This window comes from Fopius arisanus, unplaced genomic scaffold, assembly GCF_000806365.1.
Source record: "Fopius arisanus strain USDA-PBARC FA_bdor unplaced genomic scaffold, ASM80636v1 scaffold00018, whole genome shotgun sequence".
Classification (NCBI taxonomy): Eukaryota; Metazoa; Arthropoda; class Insecta; order Hymenoptera; family Braconidae; genus Fopius; species Fopius arisanus.
Genome location: NW_011887757.1, coordinates 943,572 through 963,664, shown reverse-complemented (window position 1 = coordinate 963,664; position 20,093 = coordinate 943,572). Strand labels below are relative to the sequence as shown.

The following is a 20,093-nucleotide window of genomic DNA, read 5'->3' as shown; positions in this document are numbered from 1 at the left end:
ACGAGAATTCGTATCGCGCGCCTGCGCGCCGGTATGAAACTATTTCTGTAAGGGAGTGTCGACTTTTTGTAATCTCGCGCCATTTTAGGTGGACCAATAGGAAATCGTGGCTTCATGATTTCGAGATTTTCGAGATAATCGATTGTGTCAAGCGTTCTCCCTTTTAGAATAGGATTTTCCAGGAAATTGTTGGAAATGATGGATGGAATTGACGTTGAAAAATTTACAGTTTTTTGGTTTTATCATTATTGTCTTTTTATCGACAATTCGTGCGTCTATTTATTCTTAATTGTACGTCCACCTATTTATTCTAAATTTTTGGTCAATTTTTGGGAATTTTTGAAACTTTGTGATATATTAAATTAATTTGTAATGAAATTTAAAACCGGGTCATTTTTTTACGTCGATTTAATTAATAGTTTATCAGAAATTTGTGAAAGAAAATTGAAAAATGAGAAGATATATTATATAACTCTTTATTTCGTCTCGATTTTCCGTGCAATGAGAGAAAAAATTAGTTCTGTCGAGTTGTTCACTCCAATCATCAATCATTCGTCCACAGACCCTTGACCAGGGGTCGACCAACGATCGACGAACGATCGACTGGCCATCGATCGAATGAATAAATCAATCAGTAGATCAAGTTGTTATCGAGTCACCATCGAGTGGATAGATTACTCGATTGATCTAGTTGGTCACTTGGTCGAGTATTGATTGATCATCGATCGATGAGTAATTTCGTTCGACCAATCATCGACGATCCTACTGCATCTCATGCACCTAATAACCATTAAATATTTTAAAAGGGAACAATCAGATTACAAGGGAGTGGTCTGGTGGACAGATGTGAATCGCCGGGTCTTCATGCCACCTCTCATCAACGACTTGCCAACTAGGTCCAACTACTCATCAACTTCGGGCTTCCGGTCTGCATCGCCTGACATCTTTGAATCCAGTGACGCCACCATAAATACCTCCGACTGCTCTGATTCCTCTGATTATCAGTAAATTTTACCATTACTCTATGATTTACAATTAAAATTTGTTAAACAAATCTTCTGCACTCTAGCTTTTTGCTGAAAAATGTATCATCTGATTATTCTGCTTTAATTCGATCTCCAGATCATGGAGGGAAGGCAGGACCACCAGAATGTCGTCTAAATCAGAATCGAGAGTCGGAGACCTTCGGATGGCGTAAGATGGATTATATAAAAAAAATTAATAACACTTTTTATGATGATCAATGGAAATCAGGGTTTCACTGAAGTTTTCCTGCGATCACTTCATTTCACTTCAAAATATCTGGAAATCTAGGGCAGATAGCGATATTTTTGACAAGATATTTTTTCTAGAGCTACTTTTGAGCTACAAAAAAGGTCTTACAAAAAATTTGCTATCACGTTTAGTTTCAAAGGAATTCCTGATAATAGAGGTAAACCGATTTACATCGGTTCGGTTGGAAAAAGGAGAAATATTATCGAAATAAAAGGAGATAGCGAAATTTGTGTCAAAACATTTTTTGTAGAGCTAATCGAGAGGTACAAAAAAGGTTTCAACAAAAAAATCGGTAATTCCTTTAGTTTCGGAGATTTTTCCAATCGAAGCGACGAATCGGTTTGTATCAGTTCAACTGCTGGAAGACGCAGCGGAAAACGATTTTTCCATTTGAAAATTGAATCACAGGAGAATCAGAGTGACTCGTACATCGCGAAGTGCATCAATGCCACTGGGACAGAAGCCAAATCATCAAAACACCTCTCAATTGGCATCCAATCTCACGGAAATGGCCATCAGGAGGAAAAAGCGACCTGTTAGCAGCAAGACAACCACCAGTCACGTGTGCGACAGCTTCAACACTTGCATCAATTGTTCAAAAACTAGATCGAAATCCACCGAACGTACCACCCGATAAATTACAAAACCATCAACTGTATTCCACAGCGGAAATAAGAAACATCACGAAAATAGAAATGCTTGACCCGAATTCTGGAGTAAAACGAGACATCGGGATTTTCAACTCGCGATCCAGGAAAGATTGTGAATTACCGTGTGTTAATTACCTCGATATTCTGATTAAACCATTTGGTAGAAAACAAGAACAATAAAATATATGTACGAGAAAAAAACAATGGATATTATTAATTAATAAATTTAATTGTCTACTTAAAAATTGAAATATTTGATCTCAAATTATAATGAGAGATATTTCTAATGAATAATTTTTGTTAATTATTTCGTTAAGACCTGTTGAACGTTATCTTTGGCGCTGAATTCTATTTTGTTGAAACTACCCCAGAAGTTATAAATAAATAATGATGGGGAAAAAGTAACAATTTGAGATGAACAGTAAATCGTGGAGAGATCAATAATAAAAAATACGTGATTCGTGATCGGTAATGAATTCTGATAGTAAATATTCATTAATTAAATGAACATTAATTTATTATTGATCCGAATTTATTAAATAAAAATTGCGAAGGAGGAGAATCGAATTAAAATGAATAAATCGCATCTCAAATCGTATAATTGCTCTCTTAAATTGTTCACCTGAATGATAAATAAAAAATATATTCCATGAAAAACCGCAATTATTCAATTAATTATCAATAAACCGATTGCAGGAACTAATTACATTTTTAATAATTATATTTTTGGTATTATCGATGAAGTTGAGAGGAAGTGATTAATTATGGGATTTGGAAATAAATTTGAAATAGAAAAATGAGAGAAATGACGGAAAATCGGTTGTACCGATCTCTCGGAGAAGTGAATAACAACAATTGATGTTTGCCGTAGCTGTGAAATCTCTGAGAACTCCTGGGCTGAAACCGTTTTAGTCGAAACCAAATGTTGGTAAGGGTTCGCTATTTTGAGTTCGGCTCGCACTAAATATGGTCAGATGAACACGTTCACATCCAAATTAACTGGTGGGGGTAGTTGGATGCTAAGTTACTTAGTCAAGTTCACCTCAATATTTTCGGCAGTTGGTTAGTGTTAACCATCTCGCTACCATCCATTTGATTCTAACGGAACAGCGGTAAAATGGTAAGTAGATAATCCGCGCGTGGATGTGAAAATCGGCATTATTTTTTTTTCGTTTTTGTGAACTGGTGATTCGGTGGATGCGAAATAGTGAAGTGACTTCAGTCATCCTGATGTGTGCGGTTTCAGGAAAGATAAAGTCTCGAGCGATTGAAATTATTGAACTTGAGATTAAAGTTGAGTCTCAAGTTGAGACTTTACAGTGGCTCAAGTTCCGGAAAATAAAGTCTTGACCAATTGAAATTACTGAACTTGAGACTGAAGTTGAGTCTTGGGTTGGCTGAAGTCTCAAGTTGAGACTTTAAAGTGGCTCAAGTTACGGGAAATAAAGTCTCGATCGGTCGAAATTAATGAACTTGAGATTAAAGTTGAGTCTCAAGTTGGGACTTTAAAGTGGCTCAAGTTACGAGAAGTAAAGTCTCGATCGGTTCAAATGACTGGACTTGAGACTAAAGTTGAGTCTTGGGTTGACTGAAGTCTCAAGTTGAGACTCTAAAGTGGCTCAAGTTATGGGAAATAAAGTTTTGAGCCGTCGAAATTACTGAACTTGAAATTAAAATTGAGTCGCAAGCTGAGACTTTAAAGTGGCTCAAGTTACGGAAAATAAAGTCTCGATCGGTCGAAATTAATGAACTTGAGATTAAAGTTGAGTCTCAAGTTGAGATTCTAAAGTGGCTCAAGTTATAGGAAATAAAGTTTTGAGCGATCGAAATTACTGAACTTGAGATTAAAATTGAATCGCAAGCTGAGACTTTAAAGTGGCTCAAGTTATGGGGAAATAGTCTCAATTTGGAAGTTTGCAAAGTCTCGATTTGGGATTTCAATTTTTCAAGTTAGTGCTCTGAATGACTTGAAGGATCGGGTTGAGACTTTACAAAGTCTCGACTTAGGACTTTTGGAAATCACTTCCGACTTTGAGACTCAACTTTAATTCTCTAAAGTCACTCTATAGTGGAACGTTGGGTTTGAAAGGATATCAAGACTTGCGGAAGTCTCGAGTTGACAGTTTAAAGTCTCAAGTTGGAATATTGAAAACGCCCAAGTGAAGTCTTTCGCAAGTTTCAGTTGAAGTCTTTCAGGAGTCAAATTAAGCACTTCAAAAACCCTTTCGCAGGGGTCAAGCTGAGACTGCGAAGACTGCAGTTGAGACTTCCAAAAGTCCCACATAAAGTTCAAACTTCCAACACTTAAATTGAAACTTCCCAATCTTCAAGTTTTGACTTACGAAATTCCCAACTTGCGACTTCAAAAATTCTACCATACAGACTTCCGGATCCACTTGAAATTCTTTCAAACCGCATGTACCAGAAACTTGAATCCCAAAAAAAGTTCAACTGAAGACTTGAATCTCTCAAGTTGAGACTTCGAAGACTCAGACTTCAGACTTTAGACCATTCCACCAAACATTAATTTTCACTCAGCCTCACAATCTTAAAAACTCAGATCCCCAAAAAATCTCACATCCAGACGTACAAAAGTCTTATGTCCAGACCTCCAGACTCAACTTTAGATCTTCAAATCCTAAAGTCCTCCGAACCCCCAGTAAATCGAGATTTCCAAAAGTCTCGAGACCTCCGCAATCCTGAAATAAGATTTAGTTTTTTTTTTGGATGATGATTACGTAATATCGGTAACTCGAGAGGAGTGAAAATGTTTTGGGTTCGGTCTATATACGTCCAGGGGGAGGGGGTTTTCCAAACTGGGGATAGGCCTATTCTTAGGCCAAACACGATACCGAGGACGCCTCACCGATTTTCCCTGGGGTTGGGCCTCTCGACAGTCGTCTTCAGTCCATCCGCGAGCATTTCTGCCTCCACATCAGCATTTATCCCCCACTTCCGGTTTAATTATCTGAATAAAAATGGTTAGTTGAATAAAATTCAATAAAAAAATGGAAATCATCTTCATCGGTTTCCGGATTTCCGGTTTTACATTCCCCAGTTCTTCGGCAATCCGCGAAAAAATGAGCCTTCCTGAATATCTATTTATTCCACTTGAAAATATCGAGATTATTTGGTGTGATAATATGAGACGTGTAGAGTCACCGTATGGTTTTATAATCAGAGATAAATAATTTGTTGCAGCGTTATCTGTTTGATTTATCACTGAGTAACTATCAATGGCGGGGGACAAATTAATAATATAGTTATTAATAGTGAAAGTCGGAGGTGAGATTGTACAGTGGTATTTTAGCTGAGGGAATGGCTCTTCTGATAGTTCAACAAGAATATCACCGGAAATTAAAATGTCACCTCAAACTTCTGCTTCGGCGATAATTTTTCAATTTTCAGTTAAACATATTATTATTTATCATGATATTTCAATCTTGGCGTTTTACTCGAAACAATATGTATTCACACGCCATTTTTCTATTTTCAAGTGAAAACTATCAATTTTTTACAGCTAAATATTTCTCCTGGGGAATAAATAATCTTGGGAGGGGATAATTCAATAATAATTGCTGTAGAACTGAATGAATTACACTGTTAGAAAATTAACTTGAAATTCCAATCAAAAACATAAATTTTTTTTTTGTAAAAATTTTTTCTAGAATATTTAATTGACGAATCAATTAATTTGGAGCTCATTTTTCTCTGGGTGCGGATTTGGGTGGAGTTGAAGTTGAAATTGACAATTGTTTTTTTAATTCTTCAGGCGGATAAGGAGAAGAAGAAGAAGACCAAGAAGAAGGAGGAGGCGGCACCAGCAGCGGCTGCTGAAGCACCACCACCAGAGCCAGAGCCCAAGAAGGAAGAGCCCAAGCCGAAGAGCCCGTCTGGAACTCCAACGAGTTCAGCTCGTGCCAGCAGCCGCGGTTCCAAGAGGGCGAAACGCGCTGGATCCAGTGTATTTTCTATGTTCTCGCAGAAACAGGTCGCTGAATTCAAAGAGGTAATTCCAAGGTTGAAGCAGCTACAAGAAAATACTAGATGTCATCAATTAATTGACAAGACAATTGGAAGATTTAATTAAATTGAATTGAATTTTTCAAGAATTTGATTCAGAGACCAATTAATTAACAAGACAATTAAACGATTCGATTAAATTGAATTGAATCTAATTGTTTAATAAATCTAGAGTTAATGATTAATTAATGAAAAAGACAATTGGAAGATTTAATTAAATTGAATTGAATTTTTCAAGAATTTGATTCAGACATCAATTAATTAACAAGACAATTGAACGATTCGGTTAAATTGAACTGAATCTAATTGTTTAATAAATCTAGAGTTAATGATTGATTAATTAAGAAGACAATTGGAAGATTTAATTAATTTGAATTGAATTTTTCAAGAATTTGATTCAGACATCAATTAATTAACAAGACAATTGAACGATTCGATTAAATTGAATTGAATCTAATTGTTTAATAAATCTAGAGTTAATGATGAATTAATTAAAAAGACAATTGGACGATTTAATTAAATTAAATTGAATTTTTCAAGAACTTGATTGAGACACTAATTAATTAACGGGATAATTGAACGATTCGATTCAAATGAATTGAATTTAATTTTTAAATAAATCTTGATTGAGTCATGAGTTAATTGGCAGGACAATTAAACGCTTGCCTTGAATTGGATTGAATCGAATTGATTTAAATCGACATAAAATCTCTGAATCAATTAATTAACTAGACAATTGAACGATTTAAGTAAATTAAATTCAATTTCATTTCTAGATTAATCTTGAGTCAGTGATGAATTAATTGGGGAAATAATTAAATGTATGAGTTGAATTGAATCAAATTAAATTGAGAAAAAAATCTCTAGAGAATTCTATTGAAAGGCTCCTATTGATCCTATTGATCGATTCGATTGATCAGTGAATAGTGTCCTCTCCTGATTGATTCTGGCCTTTCTAATTAATGAATCATAAAAAGAAAACTAATAAAAAATAATTGATTCATCATCGATAATTAATTCTGGCAGTCTATTTTCATAAAATAAGTGACCATTAATTTATTATTGTTCCTAATTTATGAAATAAAAATAGCGAAGGTGAAGAATCGAATGTGAATCGTTAATCGTTAATTATCGTTGCTCTCTTAAATCATTCAACTTATTTATAAAAAAAAATATATTCCATGAAAAATTTTGATTGATTCAGGCGTTCCAACTGATGGACCACGACAAGGATGGAGTTATCGGCAAAGAGGATCTTCGTCAGACCTTCGACTCGGTGGGTCGTCTTGCCACTGACAAAGAGTTGGACGACATGCTGGAGGAAGTACCTGGACCCATCAACTTCACCCAACTACTCACCCTCTTCGCAAATCGCATGTCCGGAGGTGCGTACGAGACATTATTAGGCTCTAAAAAAATTACACGACGGGTAAGAGTCACCCAGGAGTATTGGAAGCTCTATATAGAGGCTATTTTCAAAATAAAATCATTCTGCCATCTAAATTTAGAGTCTTCTACATTTATATTTAGACTTGTGTCAATGTTACGTGTTTTTTTACCTCGATTTTTCGTGATTTTTGTTATCGTTCCCAACTGTTCGCCCCACCCCAATCCACCGACTATTTTGGGATTTTCAGAACTTGAATTTTCACATTTCACATTTTCAAGATCTCCAAATCTTCCAATCATGTCTGATTTTTTAAAAATTAAATTAAGGTGAGAAAAATGTGAGTTTCAATGAATTTTTCGTTGCAAATCTTTTTGTTCCTTGAATGATCTCCAAACCTGAGTGATCTGATCTCCATAAACAATTGAAGTTATCCCCCTGTTTTCTAAATTGTTCAGATCGTGTTAAAAGTCGTGTTAAATTGTTTAAAAATCGTCTGTTGATAATGAAAATAACGAGTTGTGCGAACGTGTTTCGCCCTCTGTTCCTGCACTCTATATGTCTTCCTGTATGTACCTGTGTGGCCCTTATCCGTTTCAAGATACTCACTATGCCTCGTTGGCGATGTTACAGCAGGATCGGATGAGGACGACGTCGTGATCGCGGCCTTCCAGACCTTCGACGTCAACGGAAAGATCAACGGCGACCGGTAAAACCGATACCCTCCAGTATTTCCCGAGTTTTCGAGGAATAACTCTGAATCCACGACAGATACCGCAAATCCCATTGGACCTTTTTTGTAGCCCTCAGTCCACTCTACAAAAAAGTTCTTATGAGCGAATCCGGTATCTGCCTCAGATTCTGAGAAAATCCTCAAAAACTCACGCAAGTTTTAGGCCCATTTTTTGAAATCGCGTTTTTAACTGATGATTTATGATTTCTATGACTCGATCGGATGGACCTGAAGGTTGAGGCATGCCCTGATGACCTTCGGCGACAAATTCACAGCCAAGGAAGTGAACGATGCCTTCGACAACATGTACATTGACGAGAAAGGAATGATCGACACTCCAAGTCTGATTGACATGTTGACAGGAAAGGGTGACGATGAAGACGAATAAATAATAGGCTGAATAAATAAGCATCTCTCCCATAAAAATGACATCTTTAAAAACAAATGAACAATATTAAAATACATTTTAACTTTTGATGATTGAAAAACCATTTGAATTCACGTGAGTCGTGGCTCTTCGACTCATTATCTCGATTATTTTTCGAATCATTTGCTCGTGTATATATGTTATACGTTAAATTAACTCAATAATTATTTATCAACATGAACCCTTCTCTCCTGTCCCACCTCATCCAATTATATTTTTTGTTTATTTCACTGTTTATTTTTGTTTTCGTTTCGTTTTAAGAGAGGTAATCATCGCGGACTTGCAATCCGAGCTATCGCGATTTCCTTCATCCATTCTCATTCTATTCATATAAATAAAATTATTTAAAAGACGCATGTGTTCTCTGTTTATTTAAAGTCAAGCTGAACAATTACATTTCAAGGATCTCAAAGATTCAGAAAGATATAAACAGAATTCGTCTCTTTGCTGAATTAAAAATATGCAATAGATTTTTATTGTTTATCTGTTCTTTTTTTTTTCATTTATTGTTAATTTATTTGTTCTCATTTTGGAAGCCTTTCTCCGAATATCGCACTGCCAACTCGAACGTTCGAACTCCCGAGTTCAATCTTGAAGAGAAAAAGGAAAAATTAAAATGAGAAATGTATTTTTAGAGAAACAAGAGGACGAGAGAGGAATTCGTTTTTATAAACAAATTTCTAGTGGAAATGGAGGTGGAGGTGATTATTTATGGGAAAATACTCACTGCGTGTTCGTAATCTGTTGACATTCCCATCGACAACTCGACTTTACTCTTATCTAGCCCCAATTCTCTACAAATACTCTCCCTGCATTTTATTAATGACAAGAAATCTGGATTTGGTCCAGTCGCTGGATCGTAGCCGTATGCTCCAATGGTCATAACCCCCATGAAATTCAGATTTTTACAATTTTCCAAAACATATTTAACTAACGCCGAGGCCTGCCCGACGTCACAGCCACTTTTTTCTGAAAAACAATGAAAATTCCATTGAAATCAATTTTTTTTTTCCAATAATTCTGCTACAAATATTTCCAAACTACTAGATTCATAATTTAAATTCAACTAAACCAATTATTTTCAATTAAAAACCCGAAGTTTTCCACCGAAATTCACTCAATAAAATATTTTAAAAGGGAAAATAATCTTTTCAGGATTAATTGTTGCTAGATTAAAAAAGAATTGGGACTAATAAATCGATTGGATTAAAATACCTTCTTCCCCACTCGTATTCACCTGCACCATGACATTCAATTTGTCATCCTCTTGCTTCCTAAATTTCTGCCAGCCACTGTCAATAGCAGCTGCCAGTTTCTCGCTGTCAACAGTCTCTATTACATGAAGATTAGGCACCCCCAAGACTCTATTAACTTTATTCCTCTGGAGATGACCGATGAAGTGCCACCGGATGTCTCTGTTCTTCAGGTCGGGGTGATTTCCTTTCTCCACAAGTTCATTCACGTAGTTCTCGCCAAAATTTTTCTGTCCAGCATCCAGAGCAGAGATTATGAGGTCCGGGGGCTTCGTCTTACTCACAGCTACAAGACGAGGCGTGACATTCGCTAAATCCTGATGAAGAAGTTATTATAGTTTAAAAGGAGAATTATTAAAATAAGAGAAAATACAATTAGAATAAAATGATATCTTTTTAATTTTTAATTAATCGATTATAAATCAATTTGATTTATAATTGATCAATCTCGAAACGTAACTCTTCACGAATTTATTATTTATATATTTATCAGACGAGTTACAAAATTATTCGGTACCGACTAAAATTCAATGAATTATTAAAAACAATACAGTAATGATAAAAAAATAAATACACAAAAATAAAATAAAAAAATTTAAAAAAATAAAACCACAGCATTAATATTATATTGTGGTTACTAGAGAAAATGGGGTTTATTTTTAACAATAAATGAACAACAATTTTTTAGCAATAAATAAATCAATTTGAAAATTGAATCAGTCAATTTCTTCAACAACTAATTTTCTAAATAAATGCCAGTCTTTTTACTTCAACGAATTCTTCTCCGAAATTAATTAATTAATTAATTAACAATTTGAATTATGATCTCGATAACTCACCGGTGATCTTTTGGAGCAGGCAATGCGGATTTTCTCCTTAATTAGACTCAAATTACCAGCGACATCCATCCTGAATCTCGAGGGAATAATCATACGACGAAATTGTTGAAAAACAATCAACAATCACAGGAATGACGAGTCATTACGACAAATATTGTTGTCACTGACATAATCTTCCCACGCGTTGAACAGCTGATCAGCTGATCTCAAAATCCCATCGGTGTTTTATCCACTGAGAAATTATTTCTGCAATTTCCAGTCAATAAAACAGATGTCCAAATGCTGAACTACACCGGCACGAGCTGCAATTCATTTTCCATTGTTTTTTTCGAATTGCGCATCAACTGATCCAACAAATTCTCCAACAAAGTATAAATAATAAAAACTCAGGTAAATCTGCTAGCACTTTTCCCATCACCACCTGTCAAATTCTCCCTAAAAATCTAAAAGAATCATTTTTTTTAATTAATTACTGTTGGCCGAAGGGCAATGGATAGCGATTGATGAACAATTCATAAACAATCCATAAACAGTTCATAAACAAATGAATAAAAACCGTGATTATATTATTAATTCATGAATAATAATTAGTAAATGTTTATGTTGAGTAATTGTCGTGATTTTTCATTGCAGAATGAAAAATCACGACTCTCTCTGTTGTTTAATGCAAATAATCTACGATTTTCCATGGATTTCGCAGGCAATTTCGTTGGAACTATCATCATCATCATCTGAATGCTTCAGTCTCTGGAATGGCAACCCATGGCCATGTGACTTGTCACATCTGACAGCCAAAAATCAGCCCTCCATCCCCTTTCGAGTACAAGCCCCAAATTCACTCCATCGATTATGGAATTAATGCGTATATGTTTAAGGAGTAAATTTACAAGTAGTCTACTAGATGTTACGAATAAAGTTTTCAGTGTCCAGAGTGCTAAATACATACGGTAATTTACATTACGTAAATATAAAAGATCTAACCTATAAAATTATTATTTGTTATTACGATTATCATCACGTGTAATCTATGTTTATTGGATCGAGATGTTGATTGACAGCTGAGATTTTGATTAATTGCAGATTGGCGGAGGTTGGAAAATTGGAAACGCCGAAATTACAGGGAAAATATGAAACCGGCCAGCTGATTCTTCATCGGGTGTTTGGGTATCGTGGAGTTATTCTTTTTCCCTGGCTTGCCAGGGTTTATGACAGGGATCTACCCAATAGAAAAGATGGGTAAGATATTTATGGAGTTGAGACCAGATTTCTCGAGTTTTAGAAAAAAACAGACTCGAGTTTTCATATCAATTTACACATTCCATGATGAATACCCTGAAAAATTCAATCTATTCTCTTTCTTCTTTCAGAGACGATGAAAATAATTACAACAGCGTAGGGAAAGAAGTGAAAGGTCGAACACACACATTTTATCAGGTCCTGATCGATCAAAGGGATTGTCCATTCATAGTGAGTCATAAATTCTATAATAATGCCTGTGAGAGAAACAATTGTTTGTCCCAAATAAATTTTGTAACGACAAAAAAATTCAGATATTCTAAGATAAATATTTGTATGAATTTATTAAATTTATTTGGGACAAGTATTCTCTTTGGAATGCGGAAAAGTCTGTGCGGTCTAATGAAAAGGGAAATATTCCGTATCAATGTGCATTCTCTCAGGATACTATTATTTAATAACAATTATTCAATAATTTTTGACATTAAAAGAAATTAATTGGTCTTAATTAATTGTCCACGGCCATTTATTTTTCATTGTCTGTTCCAGAGAGCACAAACTGAAGCCGTAACTTTCCTCGGTAATAACGAAAGCAGTAGAAGTCTGTATGCAATTCCAGGACTAGATTACGTAGCACACGAGGATATATTGCCTTATTCGACAAACGACAAAACAGCGCTACAACACGAGCTCTTCGACAAGTTCCTGACGTTTCACCCTGGGAGAGAACCGCCATTCGTTGCCCAGGAGACCCTCAGGGCATGGCAAGAGAAAAATCATCCCTGGCTGGAGCTCTCGGACGTTCACAAGGAGACGACAGACAATATAAGAGTGACTGTAATTCCTTTTTACATGGGCTGCAGGGAAACACAAACTACATCTGTCTATTGGGTGTGTACAAATTACGGGACATTGTCAGATAAATTTGTCTCATCTCTTTAGAATATTCCTTAATCATGTCTGCATTATTTATATATATTTGTATGTTAAAGTGGCCCGCAGATGCTCATGGTGGAATTTTATTCGTTTATTTATCGACTCAATTGATTCAAAAAAATAATTAAAAACGTGCCGATGGAGCGGTTTTTTCTTATTTAAATAATACGGGTTTTCCGTCAATTTTCTGCGTTATTTCTTGGCGTGCCTCATCCAAACGAAAAAAATATGAGCTCTGGGGGAAGCTCATCAGGAATAGGATTACTTTGTGCAGAATTTTTAGTATTTACGTCAATTGATATAAACCATCAAATAATTCACCTTTTTCAAATAATTAATACCTTGGCTACTCAATACTTGAAGATACATGAAAAAGTTTCAAATAAACAATGTTTATCTGTGGAAAATACACAGATTTAGTCGAATGACTTAAATCCGTATCACCATTATTTGTTGAGATATTCACGATTGTCAATTAAAAGACATAAATCTTAAATATTTTTGTAAATATGAGGGATACAAAAAAAGTGATAAGATTAATGGATATATATTTATGGATTAATGGATTATATTTATATGTAAACCAAATTTGATTGAACTTTTTGTTTTTTGTCTGTTTTATTTATACTAGTGGCGTTATTGTATTCGTCTGGAGAATCTAGGAGATCTCAGCGTGCAACTACGAGAGAGACATTGGCGAATATTCAGCCTGTCCGGGACTTTGGAGACTGTTCGTGGTAGAGGTGTCGTAGGTCAGGAACCTGTTCTTTCAAAAACTCTTCCAGCTTTTCAATACAGCAGTCACGTGAGTCTGCAAGCACCCAGTGGTCACATGTGGTACGTCAATCTCTAATTGATATTTTCAAAAGATTGGAATTTATGATTATTGTTCAATGGATGAATCGTAAAATTGTTCTCACAGAAATAATCAATTAATTTTACAAATATTATTTTGCATCAGGGGAACATTCAGAATGGAGAGAGAAGACGGTTACACGTTTGACTGTAGAATCCCTCCATTTTCTCTAGAGTCTAAAGTCGACGAACCCACGACACCCAATGCTGAGTCTTAATAAACAAGAGTGAAAATTAAAAATAGACAAGAGACAAGACAAAAAATACATTAAATCCATTGTGACTCATTCTGAATCTGTAAATAAAATATATTTATCATTGAAGTATTGTTACTAAACTGTAGAATTTTAGTACTGAAGGAATAAACCAGTAAGATTGCGCATATGTTCAATCCTCCAATTATATTCCTCTGAAAAATCATCATGTTGATTATGACCTTCAATGTACTTTCTTGATGATTAGATTAGATAATAAATTTTGTTGTTCAGTGATTTAAACAAAATACATACAAAAGTCTAAAAGTGATAATTGACATCAAAGTATCATTAATGGAAATTCTTCTCGCAAAAAATGTCAAGTCTCGAAAAAAATGAATAATCATTGGATGAATCTACCCAAGAATAAATGAAAAATACTCATTCCCTAGAAGAACATGATTAGCATAATTAAAACTCGAAGAGGCTCATTTAGAAATGATTCGATTAGAGAAATACGATTTTAATACAGGGGACGTTGAAATAATATGAAAAATCATTAGAAATCGTTTCGTTTTCCATTTTTAAAGTATTGACATACTTAAACGAATATAAATACATTAATAAACAACCTAGCAATATTAATTAGGCTCTTGGAAAGTGAAAAAAACGCAAATAATGGACAAAAAGTGGGTAATAATAATGATGAGCACTTGGGGTTAAATAATTAATTTTCGTGATTTTGGCCGGGGGACTTGGGATAATAAAATCTTTCGAGATCTGGACCTGGGTTACTTGATTATCATCAATTCTTGGATCGTTCATCTTCTTTTATTTGTGTGCCTAATCAGATTATCCCCTTCCAAAACACAACCCCGCCCCTCAATGGACACCCAATGGCGTCTGCTGCAGTGCTGCCTCTGAGAAAACTATTAAAAAAAAAAAATAACCCGTTGCCGGCGTCCAAAATCCGAAACATTCCACGTTGACATCATCAGTGAGTCCATCGGCCTCCACCATCTGCGTCGGTTTCACTGCTTGCATTTTTCTACTCATTAATTTGCGTATTATTTTTACAAAATCATCTCCCAGCATCAACTACGTAAAATGGAAACACGTAAGTACAACGTCGATAACATGACTTTGACAATAAATCATTGTTTATTATTTATTGTCATTCGTAAAAACATACGAGCGGGCGATGGCTACACGATTTCGGCTCCAGAATTACAATCACAACATTCATTCATTGATATCTCTTAAGGGAAGAGAGATGATGATATTTTGATTAGAACCTTTTTTCAAGAGGAACATCAAACGGGCAAAAAGTTTCCTATAAAAATTTTTCTGTCTCTTTTCGATTCCGAGATATTCTCTCATGTCGGGTCTCAGTCCAGTTTATGGTTTTTATGATTTTGACACAATCGTTATTTGAGAATATCTTCGGAGCGAGATGAGTTGGCGAAATTTTGTATAAGATCTTTTTTGCGGGGAACAAGGAGCTCGAGAAAAAGTTTCCAATGAAGATTTCTCTGGGACTGTTGATTTTCGAGATATCTTTCAGAAGATGTTGACAGGAAACTCGTTTTGTTCGACGATTTTAACGTGCAATTGATTATTATTTATTAACGCCAGGGAAAAATTGTTGCAAATGTTAGGATTTACTCTGATCGTTATTGAGTATAAAAATCTGAAGTACTCTGATCAAGTAATGAGAGCTGGTGTTTAGTCTGGCGACTGCAGTTATTAAACATTCCCAGACGGTTTCGCTCTACCCTTGAAAAAGCAGTCACTTTGTCAAACAAAATGGCCGCCCAACCAATCCACTGGATTCGCAATGATTTCACAATATTTAGACTTTAAACTCAAATCTCCTGCGAGCACTTCCTTCGGAAATATCAAACTGCATTATTCCATTTATCCAAAAAATAAACATAAACGCATTTTTATATTTTCTCCATTTTGAAATTAATATTTCTTTTCACACAAAAAAAATGCGGGGTAATATGGATAATTTTTTAATTACAATTTGTGGAGTAGTAGAACTATCGGAGATCTTTGTCGGATGACAGAATTACAAGCTAAAATGATAAGCGTTGGAGATTATTTAATTGTTATCAGATTCAATAACAAATTCATGCTTTCGATTGTTATCAGTAATTAGACATTATTTACGTTTATTCTATTTTTGGAAAATCAATTGCTGAATCCTCAATCTACTATTCATCCGTGAATTCTCAGAAAGATTTAAAAAAGTTAAAAATCAAAAATGGAACAATTTGTAGTAGAAACTCGTTTAAAAAATGGAAAAACGACAAAAAAAAATCGATAATTTGGCATTAAAAATATGGAATGAAGAATAATTTGTTTTTTTTTGTAAACAGCCGGTGTTCTGACAGCTGAAGTGATCGATGACTTCAGGAAGAAATTCTTCAACAATCAGAGAAATATTCAGGCGCAGAATTCTTGCGTGAAAAATGATCCCGTGGAGATGTGCGTCTCTCGACAGAATCTCGAAAAAAGTAATCATGTGTTTCAACATAAAGTTGCGGAGGTCAAACCCATGACCAATCAGAAAAATTCAGGAAGATGCTGGCTGTTCGCTGCTCTCAATGTCATAAGGATCAAGTTCATGAAGCAGTACAATCTGGAGGAATTCGAGTTCAGCCAGGCGTATCTCTTCTTCTGGGATAAGGTAGACAGGATTTTTCATTCTGATATCTTTATTTAGAATTTTTTTAAACATAAACGGAGAGAAAAGTACAGGCAGAAGTATCTAGTCACGTAATCGTGGACTGAAGAATGATTTCAGTAATTTTTATCTAGAATCATGATAAAAAATAAGAGATGGACAGTTAATTTTATTATTTACTCCAAAAAATTCACGGTATAGTCACCTATTGTAAATTTTCTTACCCCATACTTTTTCTAATTTCGCCATTCGCCCTAGGTTTACCTTTCAAACATTAATTTATACGGAACGTCTCACGTACCTTTTGCCAGTATTTTTTTCTCCATGTCCCATCGACTTCACAAAAAAATTTGAAAGGAAAAATGACAGGAAATTTACAAAAAATTACTAACAACTGAATTGCAGATCGAGAGGAGCAACTTTTTCCTCCACAACATAATAATAATCGCAAAGAGAGGGGAGAAAATCGAAGATCGTAACGCAAGTTTTCTGCTATATGAACCGGTGCCAGACGGTGGACAATGGGACATGCTGATAAATCTGATAAATCGTTACGGCGTAGTTCCAAAGAGTAGTTTTCCAGAATCCTGGACGAGCGAGTCCTCCTCCAGGATGAATTCCCTCCTGAACAGTAAACTGCGTGAATACGCCAGAGTCCTGAAACAAATGGTGGACCGTGGATCAGCTGACGAGGACCTTGAGAATAAAATCAGAGAGCAGATGGAGGTGATATTCCGAATCGTTGGTATCTGCCTGGGAGTACCCCAGGAGACCATCACCTGGGAATACTACGACAAATCAAAAGTGTACAACTGCGTTGGACCGATAACTCCTCTGGACTTCTACAAGAAATACGTCAAGCCTTATTACAATGTCGATGACAAAGTCTGTCTCGTCACAGATCCAAGACCCTCCAATGAGTTTGGAAATCTTTATCAGGTTGAGCTGCTGGGAAATATGGTGGGAGGACGAAGAACACTTTATAATAATCAGCCACCAGAGCAGCTTATGTCACTCGTTGTTGACAGTATTAAGAGTGGAGAAGCTGTTTGGTTTGGCTCCGAAGTCTCCAAGAGATTTGCATCCAAGAATGGTCTTCAGGATCTCAAGGCTCATGATTTCAATGCTGTTTTTGGTGTTGATATTCAGCTCGGACTCAGCAAGGCTGACAGGCTCATCTACGGCGAGTCCGCCATGACCCATGCTATGGCCTTCACTGCAGTTTCTACTGGCGTGAGTCCTGGCCTTTTACCTTTTCTTTTTTATTTACTAGGAGGGCTACCTACTTTGGAGGAATTGAATCTGATTGGATTAATGTTGATTAAAAAATTGAATTCTCAGTTCTTTTTTCGCATTTTGGACCACATGACAACAGATTTTAATGAGAAATGGGAACATTTCAATCGAATTTTTAGAAACTTAATTGAATTTAATAATTAATAATCATAAAGCGGCCTTAAGAATCAATCTCAAATTTTACACAGGCATCTGCAATCACTTCAAAAACATGTAAAAATTCCAGACAATTATATCTTCGCCAATATAGATAAAATAATGTTAATCATTCACTTTTACTTTTTGTTCCAGACCGATGGAAAAGTGAAGAAACTCAGGGTAGAGAACTCCTGGGGTGAGGAACGTGGAGACAAAGGTTATCAAATACTCACATCAGACTGGTTCAATGAATTTGTATTTGAAGTTGTAGTGGACAAAAAGTTCGTACCGGACGAAGTTCTTGATGTATTTAATCGAGAACCGAAACTCTTGCCAGCCTGGGATCCCATGGGATGCCTAGCTCGTTCATAAATTTTTCTATCGATTCGTAAACATTACAGACATGAATTTTTCGATACTTAACAATTTTATTATACCTATACCCATGTAAGAGAAACCAAAATTTCTCACGATTAAAATTACGGAATAAGAAATATCTTTGCTTTACAATAATGATCCAGTATAATTGAATTATTTACAACTGTACAGTATGTTTCATTGAGTTGGAGGAATTTTCTCAGGGATTAATCATCTCCTGTTCTTCTCGAGCTCATGGTGGTACTTCAGCTTCGACCAGATGCCCTGACACATTTTCATCAAGCGGATATCTTTGTTTTGGACGGCGTATCTATAAATTTCTGGTATTATCCGCTTAGGAATTTTTAATTTGTTCTGTTGGATGAGACTCAGGGCGGCGTAGAGCTTGCATCGAGCGGCTAGAAATGGATCTTCCAGACGAAGAGCCAGCTTGAACTGCTGCATTGATATTTTACCAGCTACTAGAGCCTGCGATCACAAATTTGTATAATTAACAGTGCAGAGTAATATGGACATTTTTTTATTTAAATTTGTGGAGCAGCAATTAAAATCAGATATCGTTCTCGGATCACAGAAGGACTATCTAAAATGATAATCGTCTTGTTGAAAATTATTTAATTCTTAGATTAAATAACGAATTGATGCTTTCGAAAAAAAAGAATTTCGGCGGTTAGGGATGCTAGGATTTTTATGGGAAATCGTCAGTTTTTGAAATTGAATTGCCAATGAATTTCTTTTGGAAATTCCCATTGAATTTCTGGAATACTTTTATAATTCAAAGGCGGAAATTTATTTACATAGTCAGCGAAGTGATCTCCCATTGCTGAAAAAGCTCCACCGAGAGTTGACAGCCAGGACAGAGCATAATCGATCTCTCGCCTTTCCATTGCCATTTGTGTCACTCTCTCACCCCTGAAATTCCAGAGACAAAGAAAAATTGAAATTCCATCGGAAATTTAAACTGTTTTTGATGGAATTCTCTGCATCATTCGTCTAAAATTTATAATTACGATTACAACTTCCATCTAACCCTCATTTCACCTCAAGCTCCGAATTATTCTGCAACGATTTTATTAAAAATCTTAAATATCGTATTTATCCTAGAAAAAAAACCGTCAATATTTCCACCTGGAATTGATGTTTTTTTAGATAATGGAGAATTATTAGGGAAAAATGGCAGTCACCAGTTGTAATCCAGGAATTGTTTCCTTGGCATCCTCAGCCTCAGGAGGACGACAGGCTGTTTCCCATCCCGAACTGCTCCCCAGGTCAATTGATTTAAGAGTCTAACAGCTGATTCTCTGTAGACTTCAGAGGATTTTAACAAATAAACATAAACCGAGGCGACATATCCACTGAATCCCCTTTTATTCATTCGCACTCCAACTCTCTCCAGTGACTCCAACCTCTTCACATAATTGGTTACACCGTATGGAGTGATTAAAATATCATCGTGCACTGATTTTCCCACATGTAAAATCATCCTCAAAGCCATTTTCCTCTTTCTCAGATTTTTAAACCTTTCTAAATCATTCTGAACAATTCTTGAACTAAAAATATCACTCAACACTTCATTCACTTTTCAGAATTTTTTTCTAGTAAATCGTAAATAATTTAATCTAATTATTTAATACGAGGCAATAATGGGACAATTTTTTCAGCGAGAGATGATGTGTGCAGAGAAAATCCGGAATATTCACCGGTTGTATGTGATCAGCTGTTGATGAATCGTCTGAATATTGCCGCGTGGTGCGCAGGCACATGCGCAGACATTCATGATT

At 35.5% G+C, this 20,093-nt stretch overlaps 6 protein-coding genes across 8 annotated transcripts in view; 4 read left to right on the top strand and 2 right to left on the bottom strand.

Moving 5' to 3' along the window:
- Positions 1–2,123, top strand: part of LOC105264015 (uncharacterized) — a 5,998-nt gene extending 3,875 nt beyond the window's left edge. For both annotated transcript variants that reach the window (XM_011300573.1, XM_011300571.1), the window contains 3 exons: positions 807–1,004; positions 1,123–1,194; positions 1,684–2,123. In XM_011300573.1, coding sequence (XP_011298875.1) covers positions 807–1,004; positions 1,123–1,194; positions 1,684–1,912 — 499 coding nt within the window. In that variant the 3' untranslated portion in view covers positions 1,913–2,123. The remainder of the gene's footprint in view (positions 1–806; positions 1,005–1,122; positions 1,195–1,683) is intronic.
- Positions 2,124–2,939: 816 nt separating this feature from the next.
- Positions 2,940–8,847, top strand: Mlc2 (myosin light chain 2). Of its 2 annotated transcripts, none has more exons than XM_011300568.1 (5): positions 2,940–3,045; positions 5,698–5,934; positions 7,153–7,333; positions 7,972–8,044; positions 8,303–8,847. In XM_011300568.1, the coding sequence occupies exons 1-5, from the start codon at positions 3,043–3,045 to the stop codon at positions 8,454–8,456; spliced, it is 648 nt and encodes a 215-aa protein (XP_011298870.1). In that variant the 5' UTR covers positions 2,940–3,042; the 3' UTR covers positions 8,457–8,847. The 2 variants fall into 2 exon arrangements, with proteins under 2 accessions (XP_011298870.1, XP_011298869.1); XM_011300567.1 differs by having other exon boundaries at positions 7,969–8,044.
- Positions 8,618–10,782, bottom strand: LOC105264013 (proline synthase co-transcribed bacterial homolog protein). The gene is made up of 4 exons (XM_011300569.1): positions 10,588–10,782; positions 9,711–10,065; positions 9,223–9,464; positions 8,618–9,085 (listed from the first exon to the last, which is right to left on the bottom strand). The coding sequence occupies exons 1-4, from the start codon at positions 10,678–10,680 to the stop codon at positions 9,020–9,022; spliced, it is 756 nt and encodes a 251-aa protein (XP_011298871.1). The 5' UTR covers positions 10,681–10,782; the 3' UTR covers positions 8,618–9,019.
- Positions 10,783–10,864: 82 nt separating this feature from the next.
- On the top strand, positions 10,865–13,998 carry POLDIP2 (DNA polymerase delta interacting protein 2). The gene is made up of 7 exons (XM_011300566.1): positions 10,865–10,977; positions 11,288–11,534; positions 11,668–11,823; positions 11,955–12,054; positions 12,373–12,714; positions 13,391–13,596; positions 13,721–13,998. Exons 2-7 carry the CDS (start codon positions 11,437–11,439, stop codon positions 13,830–13,832), a joined length of 1,014 nt encoding a protein of 337 aa, XP_011298868.1. The 5' UTR covers positions 10,865–10,977; positions 11,288–11,436; the 3' UTR covers positions 13,833–13,998.
- Positions 13,999–14,750: 752 nt separating this feature from the next.
- Positions 14,751–18,444, top strand: LOC105264009 (bleomycin hydrolase). Its single transcript, XM_011300563.1, has 4 exons — positions 14,751–14,925; positions 16,193–16,503; positions 16,906–17,733; positions 18,088–18,444. The coding sequence occupies exons 1-4, from the start codon at positions 14,916–14,918 to the stop codon at positions 18,304–18,306; spliced, it is 1,368 nt and encodes a 455-aa protein (XP_011298865.1). The 5' UTR covers positions 14,751–14,915; the 3' UTR covers positions 18,307–18,444.
- LOC105264010 (uncharacterized protein F58A4.6) lies at positions 18,435–20,041 on the bottom strand. Its single transcript, XM_011300565.1, has 3 exons — positions 19,497–20,041; positions 19,110–19,224; positions 18,435–18,780 (listed from the first exon to the last, which is right to left on the bottom strand). Exons 1-3 carry the CDS (start codon positions 19,805–19,807, stop codon positions 18,523–18,525), a joined length of 684 nt encoding a protein of 227 aa, XP_011298867.1. The 5' UTR covers positions 19,808–20,041; the 3' UTR covers positions 18,435–18,522.
- Positions 20,042–20,093: the final 52 nt, after the last annotated feature.